Source organism: Vespa velutina, chromosome 5 (assembly GCF_912470025.1).
Source record: "Vespa velutina chromosome 5, iVesVel2.1, whole genome shotgun sequence".
In the NCBI taxonomy this organism is placed as follows: Eukaryota; Metazoa; Arthropoda; class Insecta; order Hymenoptera; family Vespidae; genus Vespa; species Vespa velutina.
In genome coordinates, this window is record NC_062192.1 from 6,595,567 (window position 1) to 6,618,066 (window position 22,500).

General features: G+C 26.7%; 1 protein-coding gene across 17 annotated transcripts in view; it reads left to right on the forward strand.

The window, feature by feature from the left end:
• The window catches only part of LOC124949138 (regulating synaptic membrane exocytosis protein 1), a 173,747-nt gene that overhangs the window by 113,455 nt on the left and 37,792 nt on the right, over positions 1-22,500 (forward strand). For 15 of the 17 annotated variants that reach the window (XM_047493759.1, XM_047493760.1, XM_047493757.1 and 12 more), the window contains 8 exons: positions 6,636-6,714; positions 9,131-9,290; positions 10,627-10,881; positions 15,630-15,786; positions 17,142-17,456; positions 18,151-18,358; positions 18,810-18,982; positions 20,607-20,675. In XM_047493759.1, coding sequence (XP_047349715.1) covers positions 6,636-6,714; positions 9,131-9,290; positions 10,627-10,881; positions 15,630-15,786; positions 17,142-17,456; positions 18,151-18,358; positions 18,810-18,982; positions 20,607-20,675 — 1,416 coding nt within the window. The remainder of the gene's footprint in view (positions 1-6,635; positions 6,715-9,130; positions 9,291-10,626; positions 10,882-15,629; positions 15,787-17,141; positions 17,457-18,150; positions 18,359-18,809; positions 18,983-20,606; positions 20,676-22,500) is intronic. The other 2 variants (XM_047493761.1, XM_047493763.1) reach the window with 2 other exon arrangements.

The window sequence follows — 22,500 nt, forward strand, 5'->3', positions numbered from 1 at the left end:
ACGTAATGAAAGAAAAGAGTCAGAGCTAAAGATATCCTAATTTGAAGGAACATTAAATAAGATGAATATTCGGGAAAAAGAAGTGGAAGTTGTAAAAGGTTTTGTTAATACACCTTTTGCTTTCTCATACACACACACACACACACACACACACACACACAACTATCTGTCACTATTTCTAGTGATATTCTTCGAATGATATTTTCGTTATTCTAATGTTAGCAGTGTCTCGTCGATGAATCCTTTATGTATGCCAACAGTTCTTTTTTCGGTCATTTTAATAAGAATAGAATCTAATTGTAGAATGAAAAGTACGACGTTATTAGAAGTTCTGATTTTTCATGAATTTTCGATAGATCTCGATTTTCAAAAAATTCCATATTCATCTCTTCTTTCTTTTTTTTTTTTTTTTATCTAATTCTATAATGTTTTCTGTTTTTCTTTTTCTTTTTTTTTTTTTTTTGTTTTAGAAAGAAAAAAGTTTTTTTGGAATAATTAATTAAACATATTAATGTTATTCGTATTTTTTTTTTTTTTTTTTTTTTTTTTTTTTTTTTTTTTTAGGATAAATGCAGGAGGTTATCAATTACGTATATATTCCTAATAATATTTGATATAAAAATTTTTATATTGAACAAAATAATTCTTTTTCATTTTTTTTTTCTTTCCTCTTTCTTCTTTTATTTTTATTGTTTTCAATATATAAAAATTTTATTATTAATAAAGATTAGAACGAATGTCATACGTATGTATGTATGTAATGTATGTGATACGTTTTTGGTATTATTATAAAATAAACGTATGAATAATTTTAAGAGAGATTGTCATCTGAATCGTAGTTATTCATATAAATTTCAAGACACACTTTACATCGATCCTAGACAGTATTAAATTAGATCAGCTAACCGTGATAATAAAATATAAAACGATACGTGCTTGCGTGTAAATTCGTGCAGGAAAGGTAGATAAGTTGATTAGAGTATCGGTCGAAACTTATTCTGCTCGTTCCATTGAAAATTAGATTACGTGCTTGATATGAATAATAAAGTAAATAAATGAAATAAAAATAAAAGCAAAAAAATTATAAAAATAAAAAATAAGAACAATTTTGAAAGCGAAAAAGTTCTGTATGTATTACAACAGGGTGACTGAAAAAAAAAAAAAAAAAGGAAGAAAGAAAGAAAGAAAAAAAAAAGAAGAGAAAATCAATGAACATTTTTAAGACATTAAAAATATTTTTTAAATGCAAACAATAGAACCTTCCGTGAATAGCCTTGAAAATTATTATATTATCACATCATTAATGGAATTATTATACGATTGTAATTTTTTTTTACTTTTTTTTATTTTTCTTCTTCTCATTTTCTTATATTTTTTTTGTTTCTTTTTTGCCTTTTTTTTTCTTTTTTTGTCTTTTTTCAAATAACATGAATTTCATAAGATGAGTCGTTATCTTTCGTGAAATCGATTGCGATAACATAAGCGATAGGTTAATCGTGTCGCTTTGAAAGCTCTAGCAGTTATGATCGAATCGTCGATGACCAAAGAGCAGACATTAATTAGTCAGATGATTAACAATGCGATTGTATATCCAGATCGACTACTTGGCGATGACATTGCCATAACTAGCTAAACGGACATAGAGACGTGTGCGCATTATGACATTGGAATCTCCTACATGGAATTATAAAGCCAACGATTTCGAATCGTTCCATCATCCATTAGAAAGCAGACATGATGGATTGGAACGAAATCTATTACGTGATCATAGTTAGAAATTTCTAATTAAAATCAAAGCTTCACGAAGAAAATAAAATTTATTCTTTTTTTTTTTTTTTTTTTTGCTTACTTTTTTTTCTTTCTCTTTAATATTTTCAAAGCGATTAAATGAAATAGAAAATGTCACGTAATAATGGACGATAAAGTAAAGAAATGTAAAATAGTTTTTATATTAAATAAAAAAACATGTATATATATATATATATATATATATATAATTTTTTTTATATCAAATTAAATTTAATTAAATTTAATTTCTTCGCGAAATAACATCTCGATTATTGTACATTGGCGATTATAAATAGATTTTCTATTCCTATTATTTTAAATAAAGAAGATAAAATTTATATATTTCTGATAGAAATTTAAATGATTTCATTATATAGTTATGTCCTTATTACGAAAGAATAGAAAAAAATTCAATTGTAAAAATTATTAACAATATTCAATTTTATTATATCGATGTTATTGCATTAGAATAAATTACGTTTGAAAACGATCTTTTTTTCAAGTTTCTACGACTTTTCGTTTCGAATATATCGTCTTCGAAAGATTTTCATTCATAATTCTTACAATACAGCTGTTCGTAGTAATATAGTATAGTAGTAGTAGTAGTAGTAGTAGTAGTAGTAGTAGTAGTAGTAGTAGTAGTAGTAATATTAGTTTGATCAGCTATGGTGCGTAAATTCTTAGAATTTACACATTTAGGTCAATGTGTCATTGATCTAATTCAAATGAAATTATTGGTCAACGTAAACGTTTTCCATTTATATGAGAATATCTTCAAAATTAAAAATCGTAGAGACTTGAAGAAGATATCATTTTAAAAGGTAATATTTCCTCTATTTTTTTAAATACAATTTATATTGTAAACAATTTATATTGTAAACAATTTTTCTAAACGCAAATCCTTACGAACTCAAATTTATTTTATTTTATTTCCTAAAAAGAAAAATCAGTTTTCGACTGATTTATAGAATTGTTAATTAATAAATAAATTAGTTTTGTACCGTAGAAACAAATTTTTTGAGTATTATTGTAAGCGCAAAAAAAAAAAGTACGGCGAGCAACCTTGAATAGTTTAAATATAAAAGATGTCATTTTAATAATTAACAATATTGTAATATTACAATTTTATATTTTACATGTTAAAAAAAAAAAAAAGAATATTTCTCGTTATATTTTAATGCGAATAAAAAAAAAAAAAAAAAAAAAAAAAAAAAAAAAAAAAAAAAAATATCGTCTAATCCGCATCTATTTGGATTTTTGAAATTATAAAAAAAAAAAAAAGAAGATAAAGAAAAGAACAATAAAAAAAAAGAATAGCGACGAAATCTAAAGATAAAGAGACAAAAAATAGGGGAAGAAAAGAGTACCGTGAAATGTCAACGGCAGCCGGGAAAAAAATTAATTTCTTTGTCGATATGCCGCCTCGAATATCGATGCTCACATGCGTGTCCTTCTAACCCCTTTCTCTCACGTCTCCCCTCCAACCACCTTCATCAAAAACTACCCCGCAAAACTGCCACCTCCCCCCACCCATCTGTGCTCATCCTGGCTTCTCGTTGTGTTTTTACTCTTGAAACTGCAAACTGAAATATAAAACAACTTCGTTTGTAGAATAATAATAAAAGGAAAAAAAAAGTGTTTCACCTCGCTTTTCATGAATTTCTTTCTCTCTCTCTCTCTCTCTCTCTCTCTCTCTCTCTCTCTCTCTCTCTCTCTCTCCCTCTCTCTCTCATTTATTTTCCCTCCAATTTTTTTTTCTTTATAAATATTTCTTTTCTTTTCTTTTTTAATTTATGCAGCTCTTTTACGAAATAGAAATTCATTTGTAGCAATTCTAAACGACGGATAAGATCAAGATAAATAAATAAATATTTCCCACTGACTTCTCTAATCACTCCTTTTTTATTGTTAATAATAATACTTTTCATTTTTTCTTTTTTTCTTTATTTTATTTTTTCCTTTCAGGATCTTTGAAATCCTTTTTTTTTTTCAGATCTAAAGAAAAAATTTAATTATTACGATTTTGATACAATAAAATTGTTTATGTTCGCTTTTTGATATTAATCAATAGTCGAAATGAATTTTCTATTTTTTTCTTCTTTCCTTTTTTTTTTTTATCTTATTCTTGATGATTAAAATGAAATTTTTCTTTTTTTCATTTCCAATGACCATGAAATTAAAACAGTAACAAATGTCCGTCCAATTGATATTTAAAAATGACATGATTTTTAATAAAAAGAATCTCGCAAGAAATTTTGCGTTAAAAAGTTGATATCTTCGGAATAAAATTTATATATAAAAAAAAAAAAAACAAATAAAAACAAACAAAAAGAGAAAAAAGAAAGAGAGAGAGAGGAAAAGAAAGAAAGACAAAAATAAATTATTTTCCTCTTTCCTTCGACGAGTCGATAATAATTTATGTTTAATTAAATTTTATCTAAAATTTCGTCCCATCACATATTTTAACAATGACTTGTAAAAGTACTTATAGATTACGATGTTACGAGAACGTAGGACGAAGATGGTAATAATAATAAAAAAAAAAAAAAAAAAAAAAGAGAAAAGAAAGAAGAAAATAATCATAATAGTAACAATAATAATAAAAATAAAGGGGAAAGAGAGGAAGAAAAAATGAGCCATGAACCTAACCAATATAATTTCGATTTAACGGGGGCGTAGGTCGGGTTCGCCTAACCGCATTACGATGATATTCTCCATACGGCTTTCTCTCACTTCCCACGTTCGCTAGACATAAATCACACGAGATTCGATCTGACGGTTAATTTCCGTCGAAGGAACGCGTCTACGGCGTGCCTACGTGAAAAACTGAAAATAAGAGAAAAATAAAGAGAGAGAGAGAGAGAGAGAGAGAGAGAGAGAAAAGAAACGAGAAAGAGAGAAAGATATCAGAAATAGACTATTTTTCATAAGAAACTTTAATTGGATTGAAGTCTCGTTAGTCGTACGATTCCTATTTCACGCTTACGTTAGTTAGGTGCTTTGATAAAAATCATAAATATTAAAGAAAGTTCGCGTTAATGCGAACACTTTCTTTCTCTCTCTCTCTCTCTCTCTCTCTCTCTCTCTCTTTTTCTTTTTTTTTTCTTTTCTTTTTCCTTTTCTCTTTGCACTAATTCACAGAAGTAAAAAAAAAAAAAAGTAATGTTTTGACGTCTATGCGACACATTTGGAATTTCGTTTTTTATGAAAATAAAGGAAACAAAAAAGGAGAAGAAAAAAGTCGAGGATCAATATATGTATCTACATTCGAAAGATACGAATTAATTTTTCGATACGCAATAAAGAGAGATGATGTTAGCTGTTAACGTGAAAATTTCTTGCTTCATTGATTTTGAAAGAAAGATTCGTTTTTATGAGGAGGTTGGGGATGAACGAAAAAAAATACAGAAGTCAATTTATATGCAAGACGTTAGAATTATGATTTTTATGACGGTGAAGGGAAGGGGGAGAGGGTATGGGGATATAAAAAAGGAATATATAAAAAAATCATCGAATAAGTATTTTCAATTTGTATGTTAGTAAATTCTTTCTTTTCTCTCTTTTTCTCTTTTTTTTTTTTTTTTTTTTTTTTTTTTTGTTTTTTTTGTTTTTTTGTTTTTTTTTTACGATTTTACTTTTAAAAAATCGAATAAATTTCATACATGCAGAGACGTGTATCGATTTCACAATACGATATTGACAATGCATTCAATCTTCGTTTTATTTTTCTCGTTGAAATGATATACAGATCATTGCCATCCGAGAATAAGGGGGTAATTGAGTAAAATTGGAAGAGGCGTTAAGAAAATGGGTATCGTCCTTCTGCTTGGAAAGTGACTGAATATTTGAATAGGTCCTCGGTTCGCTTGATATACCCTCAAGGATTTTTAGATGATATCCGAAAGATATGAGACTCTAAGGGTGAGATGTGTGAGAGAGAGAGAAAAGGATATATATATATATATATATATATATATATATATATATATATATATATAGAGAGAGAGAGAGAGAGAGAGAGAGAGAGAGAGAGAGAAAAAAGAGAAAAAGAGAGATAATAATAGGAGAGTATATCCAAAAATTATATTTTGGATACCATAGGGTATCCAAAAATTATCTATACAGCTTCATCATTTTTAATGAAATTCAAGATGTCATATATACTGAATTATTAAATAAGAATATTAATAATAATGTATCATTTTCAAAAAGATTCTTTTATATTTTAAAGTAACAATTTTACAAACATTCATGTATACATATATATATATATATATGTGTGTGTGTGTGTGTATATATATAATTAGTGATTTGTATAATATTGTGTTTATATTCAAATGCTACTATGTATGTACATTTTAACAATTCCACGTCAATTCGTTTAATAAAAGCTATGATTCTTATTTTTAAATGTCTATCCATGTCTGTCAATCGATTATTGTATACAATATTTTTGACTAATCCCCGATATATACGTATCCAGATGGTTATTTAATTGCATTTTAGAAATGTATTTATTGTTCGGAGATTTGCAAATATGTTCAAGGCCTAAAAAAATGTTGCTTTTATACAGGAAAGATGAAAAAAAGAAGGTAATAAATTTTTCCGCGTTAAACCATACAACGGGGAAATTTTTTACACTTGTTGATTTATATATTATAAAGAAGATAGAAATTGTATAAATAAGTTTTGGACACCTTGTATACATATACATACGTATGTACAAACACACATGTATGTGTATGTATCTGTCTGTATCTCTCTCTTTCTTTTGTACAAACAATTATTTTTTTAATTATTAATATTTATTTTTTCTAACCTTTTTCCTTCTACTTTTGTTTTTTCAGTTACGAAATTGGCTCCAGCTAAAGTTACACCGGTCGAGGAGATACAACCGAAAGAGGATACCATCGATTCGATTATAAAGTGAGTATAATATTACGTTTAATAAAATTTTTGTTAGTTTTATCAGTTCGGCACTATTTCGAACGAGGTCAGAGTGATAAAAGTGAAATATTATATATCTTAGTTAAATTGTAAATTTCAATTAAATTGTAATTGTAAAGTTAAATATAATATCATTATAATACTATACACATTTATATACACACTCATTTTATATAATATTTATATATAATATATTATTTATTTATTTTATTTAATATTTATTTATATCATTTATATATATATATATATATATATATATATATATATATTAAATAATAATTATTATTTTTAAAATAATAAATAATATATATTTGTACATTATATAGATGGATAGAATTTTTCGATATATTTAAAATATTTAATATATAGGGTATATATTGATTCTATGAGATTTAAAATGAGTAACTAAAGGAATAAGAAAAATTTTCTTAGAGAAGAAAAAAATGAATGAAATAAATAATGATATCTCAAATCTTTATCGTGTAGTAATCAATTGGTGCAACAAGTTCTTGAGCACGATAAAATATTAAACGATATTTAATTTTACAATAGATCTTCTTCAAGGATCTTGTTATATTTTACAATAAGAGCAATCTCAGCAATCTATGTTAATGGAATTGCTTAATAAAGTTAATTCACGATGAGCAAACCAGATTTCTTTATTCTCTCTCTCTCTCTCTCTCTCTCTCTCTCTCTCTCTCTCGCTTTCTCTCTTTCTCTCTCTCACTCTCTTTATCCATCTGCACGTCTATCCATCTTATCTGATCTGATCTTTATCTTTTCTTTTGCACTGATACGAAGCTTGTTCGTAAAATAAGAAACAAAAAAGAACGAGAAAGGAGGGAAAAAAGATTTAAAAGAAAAAAAAAATGAATAATTGAGTTATCATGCTTCGTTGTGTCGGAATGATATTGAATACACGAATGAGAGAGAAAGAAAAAGAAAAAGAACGAGAGAAAGAGAGAAAAAAAGAAAGAGAGAGAGAGAGAGATCGAAGATTAATGAACTTTCCGGTCTCACGTCATTCGTTCCTCTTTCTCCTTATTTTCCGGAAATGAAAATTTAAAGTTTGAAAATTTTTCAGACGTGCTACAATCGTACCGACTATGTTCGTAAAAATCAATTCTTCCTAAATGAAATAGTACCTACATGTACATACATATGCTCCATGCTGTCTAACCATAATGTTAGAGAAATAAGAAAAAAAAAAAAAGAGAGAAAACGTTTAAGCGATTTAAGATATTTAAATGATATTGAATCATTATTAAATCATGACTTATGTTTATAATAAAATATCGTTATTATGCAATATAAGTGATGCAATTCTGAAGAAATTTTTTTTTTTAGAAAAAAGAAAGAAAATAAAACTGAACGCCGCCTTTTCAAAATCGACGGCTCATATATCGATCATTTTTATTTAAAAAAAAATTTATAACAATTGTTCAATAAAAATATTACTGATCAAATGAATAAAAGTAAATAACGAAGTATCGTTTTGGAAATTTGTTTAAAACTTTTTAGTGAAGTTTTTTTTCCTTTTCTTTTTTTTTTTTTTTAATAATATTTTGTGTAATTGAATGAAATAGAAAATATAAAACTGTAACTGAATGATAAAAGTAAGAAAATTAATTTGTTGCAAATACTGAATAAATCCTTTTTTCCTTTATTTTTTTATTTCATTTCCTGTTTCTTTTATTTCTTTTTTCTTTTCGTTTTTTTTTTTCTTTTTCATATTTATTTATTTTTTTTTTTTTTTTCATTTATTTATTCTTTTTTTTTATTTTTCTTATTTCAATATGTACGTTTATTATCACCTAAAATTAATCAATACAAAAACTAATAAAATATTATCAAATGTCTCCGTGGTTTAATTGATTTTAATAAAGAAACGTTTCAAACGACAAAAGTTGTTAGATTTTAAAGATGAAAATATGTAATAATATTTTTTACATCCACTTCGTAGAGAAAATGTTTCTTTTTCTTTTCAACGACAATCGATATGTTATACTTAACAAAAGTTAAACAATATTTAAAACTTAACTAAAGTTGGTTAACGAGCGTCTAAAGTGTATCAATTTATCGATATTCCAAACGTGTTATGACACTTTTGAAGTTTAACGATATTTGTTAAAATACACGATTAAGGCGACAAGTACGGTTTACGATATTGTTACGGTAATTAAAGTATTGGAAAAAAAAAAGATTAAAAAAGAAGAAGAAAAAGAAAGAAATCAAAGCGAATGAAAAAATTCATCGGGTTCGAGATCGTTCGAAATCGATCTTCTCGAAAGTTAATTTCTTTTTTTCGTTGTCTTTTTATTTATTTTTTAATTTTATTTTTATTCTTTTGTACGCACGACCAAATAAATTGGAAAAAAATTGATTGTTACAACAGAAAGCCGGAGACAGGAAGTAAAACGAGCAGTGGTGAAGAATGTAGAGTTTGCCGGAAGTCCTTTGGACCAGAAGAAGCTTCGAGGACTTGCTGCGAATGTCTACAAAAAGTTTGCGAGGATTGTGCCTCGTACTCGACGACAACGAATTCAGACGATCAGGTAAAATTCTCTTGATGATTATTTATCGTTTCGCTTGATGACTATTGATTCACATCTTGAAATGTAGTATAACTTTTCATTTTGAAGTAAGAGATAGAGAGAAAGAGAGAGAGAGAGAGAGAGAGAGAGAGAGAGAGAGAGAATAGCATAAAAAAGCAAAAAATAGAAAGAAAATTAATTACTATAAAAAATAAATAAAAATATTCCATAAAAAATCGAAATTGAAATTCAACAAAAAAATTGTTTATATGTGAACTTAATTAATTATCAAATTTACGTGAATAATTATTTGTAAATAAGTCACACTTCTTTTTATTTTTCTTTTTACTTTCCTTTTTTTTTCTTTCTTAATTAATATCAATTTTAATGTTAATAATTTAAAAGTACAGTGATAATTTTTCGTAGGTAATTAATTTTAATCGTACGTAGATAGTTACGTTTACGATTAATTTTTAATTAATTTTAATAACGTACATACATATTTATGTGGATAAAAATCAATTGAATATCTCCCTTCTTAATTAAATTCAATCATATGTGTATAATTGAAAATGTGAAAAAATTTGATGAAAATCTTTTGATAATTAATTTCAATCATATGTAGAAAATTAATTGGAGATCAATGACGATTATTGTTGATAATTAATTTTAATTGTATTATGTAAGTAGATATCGATCACAAATTTCTTTGTTTAATTAATATTAACTGTATATGGATCATAATTAAAAAGTGAAAAGTTCTATGATAATTTTTTGATAATTTAATTAGTATTGTAGATATGCAATTAAAAGATAACCTATTAAGAATATATCGTTAATTAATAAATTAACTAACTTAGTAATTAATTAAATAATTAAATAATGAATATATATATATATATATATATATATATATATATATAAATTTTTCGACTGTAATATATACCACCTTATAGGTCATATAGATGGTATATCTCTTTTTTTTATTTTCTACTTTTTTCGTATTTTTTATAACACCTATATTCACATACATATACATACACACACATACACATATAAATTCATCGAATTTTATATACACTCTAGTCTTTTAAACATAATTTTTGTACAATAATATATATATACACACATACACATACACATATATACACATACAATATATTTATATAAATTTAAAAAAAATTATATATATATATATATATATAATTTTTAATAATATATATTTTTAATATAAATATATAATAATAATATTTATATATATATATATATATATATATATAAATTCTAATTATATACACATATATACATAGATATAATATATAGATATAAATTTGTGAACTTTTACGTACTATTATAGTCGTCTTGGAGATGCAGCGTTTGTCGTCGAAAAATAGCCTCGAGGGACCAGCCGATCGTGACGCAAGAGTCAACAGATTCTCTTCTTGAAGTGCCGATTCTCGAAGCATTGCAAAGAAGACATAGCGATGCAAGACTCGGTTGTCAAAGTGGTAGTCAATTAGGTGGTTTTGGAAGTGTTTTGGCACCACCAAAGGGCATAGAAATTCGAAGACACTCTGACGTATCACCTGCCAGCTTGAAGGAACTCGAAAAGGTATTAGAAACATCATTATTATAATTAAATTTTTAGATTTGATTTAGAAAGATAAAAGAAAAATTGAAAATGAAAGAAAAATATAAACGAGGAAGATCATAATATGGTTTTCTACTCTCTACGTTAATTTACAAAAAATATACGTATGATTAATTTAAATGCCTGCCTCGTTTGGTACATTGATTTTAATATTGTTTTAAATACCCATTGAATTTATTTATTAAAGATTTATAAAAATATTTTTTTTTAATAGTAATGAAGATCTATCGAATTCGAGCCACGTTTAACGCATTAATTTAAATGTAAATTTAATGTCGCTATTCACTAAATCCATTTATTGGAAATTATAAAAGAATTATATTCGATCAGTAATGGAACAGAAAATGTAGATACATTTAACAATATATTGATTTCAATCTCAATTAAAATATCTATATATATATATATATATATATAGATTATATGATAGATAAAATAAGATTATATATATATTACTTATTACAACTTGCAGTACATTTACTTGATATAAATTATAAAAAATTAAAATATATAATACTCACACTTAATGATTAATTAATTATTAATCAATGAATTAAATTATTCGTTATAATTACTTATTAAAAAAAAAGAATAGAATCAATAGTAATTTTTATCAATAATGAAAATTCAAATGCAAAAGATCTAATTTAAAACATTAATATGAATATTGTTAATAATTTTCACACATCCATAAAATGGATTCAATTATATATTATATACCTCTTGAAACCATATTCTGTATCTTCCATTATCCGTTAATCCCGAGCAATAATCCAGCCAGCAGGAACGAAAATTAGTATCGTTGTAATTAACATGTGACCCAAGAGAAACGTCGTTTCTCAATGTGTTTCGCTTTGTGTAAGCTAATGGCTTCGTTTCATGGTGTTCAGCTGTTAACAACGGAGGATGATGGCTTTTATTGCTTTATCCATAGCTTCTTGCCTTCACACGGACATATATTCATATATATATATATATATATGAGGTTTGAGCAACTTATTGCGCAAACATATATATATCTACAATTTACATCTACATACGTACATATATACATATATACATATATACATACATACGTATATACATATAAGATGTGATCAAAACGTGTTCGACATTTTTGTTTATTTGAGAAATTACGTAGTCATTTATTCTTTTAAATTAAAATTTTTAAAAGTTAAAACTAATACCCTATTGTATATAATATTCATTGGGTACATTTCAGTCAAGAATTTTTATTATGGATGTAATATCTTCGATGATTTTTAAAATATTGATCTTTCATTCATGCTTTTTTTTTTTTTTATTTGTAATATTTAATCTAATTTGAGTGAGAATAAAAGTAAGAGAGAAAGGGAGAGAAAGAGAGAGAGAGAGAGAGAGAGAGAGAGAGAGAGAGAGTGAAAGAGAGTATAAAAAAGTGAGAGAGAGAGAATGAGAGAGAGTGAAAGAGAGTATAAAAAAATGAGAGAGAGAGAGAGAGAGAGAGAGAGAATAAGAGAGTATAAAAAAGTGAGAAAAAGAGAAAGAGAAAATGAGTGAATGTGAAAAATAGTGAAAGAGTGTAAAAGAGAATGAAAGAGAGTAAAAGAGAGAGTAAGTTATAGAGTGACAGAATAAAAGGCTGTGAAAGAGAGTTTTAAAGAAAGAAAGAGAGAGAGAGAGATAGAGAGAGTGTGTGATTGAGACGTACGATTGAAACAAGTGATTGTAATTTGACGTATATTTTTTGACTTGCGAGAATCACATATGGCCTTTGTTTTGTTTCAATCGACATTGGAGCACTTAATCTTATTTTAAATAAAAAATTTTAATAAGATATTTAAATCGCATCTAAACAAATTGATCATAAAATCCAATCAATTCGAGTAATATTGTAAGAGAAAAAAATAATTGGTGTATAAAGATATTAGGCATATGAGTATATCGTCCTCCAAAAGAAAAAAAAAAAAAAAAAGAAAGAGAAGATAGAAAGAGGAAAAATAAAAATTATTTTCATCGAATATTTTTGTTGTCAAAGATTTAATAATAGAATACGGACATTTTTTGATATCACACCTTGTATCTATGTTATCACACACATATTGTATTATATATACACACGTGCAGTACATACATGTACATGCATAGATACATAGTTAAATAAGAGATAGCACGGCTTTTGTTTTTCAATGTTTTCAAAAAGATTCGATGATACAGATCACGATATATGTAGATATTAAAACAATAGAACAAAACATAGCACAAAGTAAAAACACACGTTGAATCTCTTTTTTTTCCTTTCCGGGAGTGAAAAAAATAATGAAGAAAAGAAAAAGAAAAAAATAAGAAAAGAGGAGGAAGCAGATAATAGACAGAAAATTTTTTTTTTATTCTTTGGACCTTCCGATTCGTGAGATAAAAATTCTAGCAAGCTTCTTTATCAATTTTTTTTTCTTTTTTTTTTTCTATCAACGAAGCATCTCTCTCTCTTTCTCTCTCTCTCTCTCTCTCTCTCTCTCTCTCTCTATCTTTTATCGTTTGTAATACTACCTATCATTTCTCATCGAATATTTATGTATGTACATACGTCGTTACTTATATACATGCACACGTAGAAATATATTCGTATAGATTGTTCGCGCAAACTGCAATATCGATGAAGCTGTGCGTGCTATCACAAAAAAAAAAAAGGAAAAACAAACGAACACAAAAAAATGGGGAAAGACAGAAAAAAAGAAACAATATTCGAACGGTGAAAAATACTTCGTGGATTAAACAAAAAGACTGGAATAGTCTATCGATCGAATTTGTAGTTACATTGAAAGATTTTTATAAAACATTTTTATATATCGTAATTTTTATTACTATTATTATTATTATTATTATTATTATTATTATTATTACTATTATTATTATTATTATTATAGCTGTTACTGTTTATGGATCAAACTTTTTATTAGACTAATAGATTTTTATAAAAATTCGAATATAATATAATAATAATATATTATTATTATTATTATTATTATTATTATTATTATTATTATACAGGATAGACCGAATATTACTAATTGATTTTAAACCCTAAATCGTGAGCCTTTTTTTAGGCTCGTAACTTAGTTAGTCTTGTAGTTTCATAATTTGAAAAGATAAAAATATAAAAAAAATAAAAAGAAAGAAATAAAATGGCCTAAGGAGTCTCTCGATAAAGGGTAATCGATATTTATTAAAATCATCTAAAAACTTTTGAACTGCGTCCTTTATAATGATTTAAAAAAAACTAAATTATTTTCTATTACCGTTCTTCTTATATTACTATAAACATAATTGTTATTGTTATAGATCAGATTTTTTGAATAAATTGAAATTTAGTTATTTATAAAAACTTCGAATGTCGTAAATAAAAAATAAAAGTAATTTTTTTGTTCTATTCTAATTAACATTGTTATTGATATTATGATTAATTTAGTTGTCATAATATTGGGAGTTGGTAAATTTAACGTTACCTATCGAAATATTCTTTTATGTTTTCCTCGAATGATAAAAAATAAATCGCATATTTTTAATCGACTTTTCGTTGTAATAAAATCGTACGAAACACTTAGTCAGAAATAATCGAAAAAAAATTTCGCAAATATAAAAAAATACTGCACATGGATTGATATTTTTGATGATTTTTACGAATAAATATTTGTTTTCTATGATAACAAATAAACAAATAAAAAACAAGAGAGAGAGAGAGAGAGAGAGAGAGAAAGAGAAAGAAATAAAGAAAGTGGTAACATGGTAATATAAATAAAAAAATATATTCAGAAAAAAAGGTTCGATGAAAAAAATAGTAAAAATTTGTAATTTTATTAAATTCCGTGATGATATTAAATTTTATGAAAATTTAATAAACAAATATTTTCAGTGAATAAATTAATTAATAGATATGTTAAAAAATAAATTAATAAATAAATTAATAAATAAATATTTTCATTATTAATAATACGTTTTTAATATTTATCGACGAGATTTAATTAATAAACAATAACGACGATAGGATAACAATATAAAAATATCAAAGATGATAATTTAAAAAAAAAAATCCTTTTGACGTCAATAGCAATGACATTACAAGGGATATGCATAACAATATCATATATTAGAATCAAAAAAAAAAAAAAAAAAGAAAAGTATTATATTACGAAAATATTAATGACAATGACAATGTATGTATAAAAAAATATTATATTAACAAAATGTCAATGACAATGCCATAAGAAAAGAAAGAACACCATAACAAAAAAAAAAACAACACCATAAAAAAAAAAAGAAAGAAAGAAAGAAAGAAAGAAAGAAAGAAGGAAAAAAAATACGAGCGGTAAATACTAATCTACTTGAAAAACACACGTTACATATTGTATATGACATATATTAGGCTTTTGAATGTTATCAAAGTGCATAACAAACATAAACACAAGATCATAATGTGTACATATCTCGATCATGGAATACATACGACAACATAACATCGGCTTGTTGAATCAAATTCTATAACACGCATACACCCATGCAATCAACCACCCAATCACTCACCCATCCAAGCACGTACACACACGCACGTGCACACACATACGCACATATACATACACACAGACAGAAAGAGACAACGCATATCTTCATCATAAATGTGTGCAATGGTGTAGTCAGCCTCGAGCTCTAATCGTCGTATCGTAATGTTGTAGTTTCGAAAGGTTGCAGGGGAGCGCCGAGACGAACTCAAATGGGAAAGAGATCTCGATCGTAAGAGTAAATCTAGAGGTGGATCACCGGACCGTCATCAAGGGGATAGAGGAAGAGGAACAAGTCCTCAGAGGGTCGTCAAGAGTTCTCAGCCTACAGGTAAAAATTTAATTTATAAATCCTTCTGAATATATCGCGAACTTTATTGAAATACTGATTAAACCAAAAGGGTTTCTAGACAAATTTTAGACTCGATGGAACAATTTTTTTTCGAGACTTGTTCTTTTCTTTTTTAGCTTCTCTCTTTAAAAAACATGTAAATTTTATCAATCATACTCGATTCATTTCGACTCATGATGACAATGTTATTTTATTGATTTTGTAATGTTACTTATGGTCATACGATGTTATCAGAGCTTCCTAATTTTTTCTCCTTTTTTTTTTCTTTTTTTTTTTCTTTTTTTTTTTTAAATATCAATTTCATCGTGGTTGATTTTTTTCTTTTTTTCGGAATTATTTCTATTTCCAATTTGTTTGAAAATATAATTATTTGATTTTAATAAAAAGCAAGATTTGTAAAAATTTCATTTTATCATTTGATATTATTTTAAAAATTAATTATGGATTTCGTAGCTTTACAATCTGAAAAAAGAGAGAGAGAGAGAGAGAGAGAGAGAGAGAGAGAGAGAGAGAGAAAGTTAAGTCAAAACGATTGATGAAATTGATTTTTTAAATAACTTAGCAACTTTTGACCTACCAATAGACTTTTCAATTCAAATGGTATTTAAAAAATAATATTTTTAATAGTTTTTATTGTTAATATATTTGTAACACTATTATTACAGGGAATAATTAAAATGATGAAAATTTTTTGTCTACGTGCAATTATCTTTATTTGATAATAATTCGATTCGATAAAGTAATATTATTTTCTTTTTTTTTTTTTTTTTAGAAAAAAAAAAAAAGAAGAAGAAGAAGGAAAAGAAAAAGATAAAAATAACAAGAATTTCTTTTTTATACTTGTAATCAATTCTTCTTTGTTTTTATTTTTTATTTTTTAATATCATAATTTGATTTTAAAAATAATTTTAATCAATATAATAATATTCTTTTTGACAAATAATAAAAACAAACATTTTCCAATTATTTTTATTCAATTATTCATTATTATTCTCATAGAAATAATATTAATTTTTTCAATGATATAACGTTCTCATATGGCAATCGTAAAATTTGTTTTATAAAAGAGAAAAAAAATTTATTCTTCGGATCGAAGTTGATTAAAATGATAAGTCACTTTTCCTATTTCAATTTTTTCGAAAAGAGAAAAAAAAACCCCATTTTCTTTTAAATATTTTTTTCTAGAAAAAAACAAAAAGAAAAACAAATAAAAATAAAAAGAAAATAAAAAGAAAAAAGAATAAGAAAATAAGTACTTCTTTATATTTTTTTTTTCTTTTCTTTATAAATAAATTGAAATACATTGAAGAGCGTTAATTAATCTTTTCCAAAAGTAGAATCGGAAATGGCGGGTTCGGGTGACATAGACGATGAGGAAGAACGTAGACGACATGCCCGTCGTAGTGGTAGTTCAGTCCGTCGTAAATCTTTTGTGACAAGACAGAGATCTTACGACGACGAGATCAAACCAGCTGGGACAATGGCCGGAAGTACGAGTCAGTCTCCGCATCCGGATACCGGCCTTGGACTTCCGGCGCACTTGCCAAGACGTGCTTCGGCCTACGACGTTTACACGCCACCCGGAAGTACCGGCTTGAACGCAACCGCCATTGCTTCAGCTCAACAAAGGGTCTCCATTTCGGCTCAAGGTACCATTTTATTGATTATGTGATGTTATTTATGATCATGCGATATTATTAGAGTTTCCTAATTATTTTTCCTTCTTTTTCTTTTTTTCTTTTTTATGTAAAAAAAAAATCATAATTTCGTCGTAGTTGAGTTTTTCTTCTTTGGGATTTATTTTCATTTTCAATATGTTTAAAGATTTAATTATTTTTACTTGAATGAAAAGAAAAAAAAAAAAGAGAAAAAAGAAAGAAAAGGGATTTCTAAAAATTACATTTTATCATTCTATATTATTTTACATTAATTTTGTGTTATAATAATTTAATGATAAATTTTATCCTAGTTTATAATTATTTTATTATTTAATTGTATTACTTTACATTAATTTATATTATAATAATGTACATGCATGTATATGTGAAAGTTAAATATAATAATTTATAATTTATATATATATATATATATATATATATATATATATATATATATATATATAACTTTCATGATCACTAATTAATAATTAATTTTATTTTTTTTCTCATATAATTTAATTGATAATTTCTTTTTATTACACATAAGTTTACGTTATATGATATAAGATAGTCAATATACGAATTAGATTACTTTTTTTATGATGAATTTGTTTTTGTTTTATTTATTAAACGATCGATTAATTTATTTTTATCCTTCGTGTCATTTGGATCATTTGTTGATTAGGTGCTCGTGAACCAGAAGATAGACCAATGACACGCAGAGCATCATTTCGCACGGTGAAACCAATCTTACCATATGAGGTTGGTCCTGAAGAAGAAAAAATCATTAACATGGATCCGACTCCGGTTACTGTGGTCCAACAAACAGTAACACAATCGCCCGTTTTGGTACCTGACGAGGAAAGACGTTCCAGGCGAAGAGGATCACAATTGTGAGAATATAGAAATTTTCTAAATTTTAATTAGAATACTTTTTTTGTCTTTTACCTGTTTGCATCTTCGAGTCTCTATTTATTAATCTTAACGATAATTAATAATTTTTATTTTTTAATTTCAATCATAAATGAAACCTCAAAAACTGCAGATATCTTTTAAATTCTAAATTTTTATTAGAAAAAAAAAAAATATATATATATATATATACATATATATTATCAAAATCCTTTTCTTTAGATTGAATCTTGTACTATAGAAATCTACATGTTAGACTATAAATATAAAAATGATAAAATGAAAAATTTAAGATAACACGAGACTAGATTCTATAATATCCAATAAATCTGACCTTTCATACACGCACTCACATCCACACACACACACACACACACACATACACATATGTGCGTATTTATTTTATAAAAGAAAGATAAAATGTCTTTCTAGACCAGACTTAAACGCGATAAGGGCACTAACATCAGCTCCAGGATCAGTCAAAGCCGCACAACCAGCTGCCGTCAGCAGAGTCACAGCAGAGGAACGTGACTTACCTAGACAAGGTAGTCTCGTTGATGGGGAGGGCATTAAGATCGTTATTCATGACGTCGACAGTGATCTAGGTACGTTACAATAGCAACTTAATATAATATCTAACAGTTCATAATTTTTATCGAACGATACTTGACGAAATTTTATGATTAATTATAATTATTAATTAATAATTTTTTTTTTTTTTTTTATCAAATAAAATTCATTATAAGATTTTTTTATACGATTGAAACTTTGTCAAATAATTATATTGTACGAATCGTACAAAAAATTTTAATTCATTCGATAAGATTCATGGAATAATTATTATTAATTATTAATCAGTAATCGTAAAAATATTTATAATTTTGATCAGATCATATTCATTATTGGAATATTATTTATTCATAATCAATTAATAATGAATTATTAAATTTATAATTGTTATCGAATAAAATTCGTTATTATGAGATTTTATGATTAATTAATATGAAATAGGAATTATTTATGGGAGATAAAAGTAAAAGTAAAACATTAAAGTGAAATAAAATTAAATAAAATTTTGAACAATATTTCCTTTAATTAAAGCTCACTGATCCAATTGATTAGAGAGATTATCTACCCCGTGGGGAGAAAAAGAAAGTGATAAAAAAGAAAAGAATGCAATTTGTTAAAAAATAAGCAACGTCAGGTAACACGAGGTTAACTTTATTGAGCGAACATGGCGTCGCACGTATATCGGATGGAATCGACGGTATGTCCAAAATCGCCTTTACGCTAGATCAAGCAGAAATCGTCTGTTGTAAAGAAAAAATCCAAATCTATCGATACTCTTCTCTACGATCTCTTCTCTTCATGTTCTCTCTTCTATCATTCGTGCTGTGGACATTTTAGTCTTTCCTTTCATTTTCACGGTCGATGAATTCCGTTTATTAAATGCGAATTTTCTTTTTTGTTTTTTTTTTTTTTTTTTTTTTTTCTAAATACTACCTACGATAAATATTACGAACAATTGCATAATGTATGTTAATCATTGAAAAATTTTAGTCATAATGAAAAATTAGAAAAAGAAAAGAAATTGTTTTTATCGTTTTGTATTAAATCAAATTTAGACCATTTTGTCGTGATCGAGTAAAAATTTGAAGGAAAAAAGAAAAAAAAAAAGAAGAAGAAACCAAAAAAAATTAGATTGCGTTTAAAAATTAAAAAATTCCATTTGAAATCATTTAAACGTCCCTGTTCTTAATTTTTTAGTCAATAATGAAATTGTCAAGCCTATGATGAAACGTAAATTGTGAGCTAAATAAAAAATCAAAAGAAGAGAAAAAAAAAGAGAAAAATTATTCATTTTATATCAGGTGAACAAATTTTTATTAAGCCATTGTCATATAATCAATATTTCATATTTGTCTGACCGATCGATCGATCAATCAATAAAACATAAACAAAAGACAAAGTTCGTGAAAATTAGATTATATTTAAAACCAAATAAATAACACACACACACACATACAGACACATATGCATTTGAAATCAGTCAAGCACATCTTTCGTCTGAAAAAAAAAAAAAAAGAAGAAAGAAAAGAAAAAAAAACATAAAGGAAGTGTAAATACGAACGTTAGAAGGACGAATAAAAACATTTGTACTTACCTAAATGAAAAAAAAAAAAAAGAAAAAAAAAAAAACAACCTAACGTATAAATTCTTATTTTACAGTGCCACGATTGAACTCAAATAGAAGAGTGAAGCTGAGGAGAGACCCGGTCATGGACAAAGGACACAGAAGTGAGTATATACATAAACACATATATATACACAGGAGTTCGTCCTCTCTCTCTGTCTCTCTGTCTCTCTCTCTCTCTCTCTCTCTTTCTCTCTCTCTCTCTCTACGACAAAATTTAATTACTCTCTCACAATCATTGAGAGAGCAGAGCAGAGCAGAGCAAAGAAAGAAAGAAAGAAAGAAAGAAAGAAAGAAAGAAAGTAAGCTTTAGCGTAGGATGAAGGAAAACTAATCGGATAAAAAGAAAATCTTCCCTGGGTAATATCGGAAATGGTGCCGTATAAAGAATACCCATTTTCCACTTCCGAAACTCCACAATTTCCAACGAGCATTCGCCTCGTATTCGCCTTTTGTTAGATTCGTTTGGATAAAAAAAAAAAAAAAAGAAAAAAAAAAGAAAAAGGAAAAAAAAAATAAAAATCATGAGTAAGGGGCAAATAGGAAGAGAGAGAAAGAAGACCGAGAGAGAGAGAGAGAGAGAGAGAGAAAGAGAGATAGATAGATAGATAGAAAGAAATAAAAGAAAAAGATAGAGAGAGAGAATGAGAGAGAGAGAGAGAGAGAGAGAAAGAAAGAGTAGTGCCGCAACATTGGTTGTACAAGGAGAGAGAAAAAGAGAAAGATAGAGCTAAAAGTGAGAGCAGTGTCGCAACATTGGTTGTACGAAGAATGAGAGAGAGAGAGAGAGAAAGAGAGAAATAGAAAAAAAAATGAGAAAAAGGAAGAGAACGTGGCTGAATGCGCAGTGAATAATAAACGTCAGTCGCACGCCTACACTCCAACTCCTATTACCACCGCAACCCACCACCATCCCCACACATACTACTAATGGATGTACGCACGCACGCACGCACGCACGCGAGCATCTATTGAGCACACATTGAGAGTCACTTTACAACACTACTACCTTACCTCCAACAATCTGCCCTTACTGTTAAGGGTAGGTCTTCTCTTCCAGTAAGAGCGTTCTTGTGTTGTACGGTGTTTTAAACTAAATTCGTTAGTACTCGCGAGACCGTGTTAGTTCGGTACATTTCCTTTACCACGCTGATATTATGGGGGTTACTTAGAAAAACGAATACAAAACAAAAGAAAATACCACCACCAACAACAACAATAACAACAACAACAACAACAACAACAACGACAATAAAGGAGCTAAAAAAAAGAAAAAATTCTCATCGAAATTGAAACATTGTCGTTTTTTTTTCTCTACTTTATTTCTTTGTCTCTTTTTTTTTTCTACAATCAAAATTAACAAAAAAAAAAAAGAAAAAAAAAAGGGAAAGAAGTAGATCAAAAGGAAAGCACATAATTGATTAAAGTAATGGATTAATATAAATATATGAGATTCTAAGTGACTACGAAAGTCAATGGATCTTTTATCGAAACTGTTAAGGATAAATCTCTTTTATATTTGTTATTATTTATTCATTTATTTTTTGTTTTTTTTTTTTCTTATTTTTTATTTATTTCTTTATTATCTTTTTTTTTCTCGTTTTCCTCAAATCATTACGAAAAATCGTAAAATTTTCCTCAAATCGTAAAACTAAGTGTTCAACTAGAGGCCTAAAGGAAAGTCTCGATAAAAAAAAGGTAAATTGGTTTTCAAAATAGGCCAGAAACTTTTAACCCACCCTATGTATTAACGTGATACGTGGATATGCGTGTGAGTGTATATGTATGTGTTTATGTGTAGTCGAAGTGGATAAAGATTTTGATTTAATCAGACAACGTACTTTTGTTCACGGCAAGTAGGTAAAAACCTATTATTTGTTCAAGCATACTTTTGTTCTTGGCAAGTAGATAAAAACTATAATTTGGTCA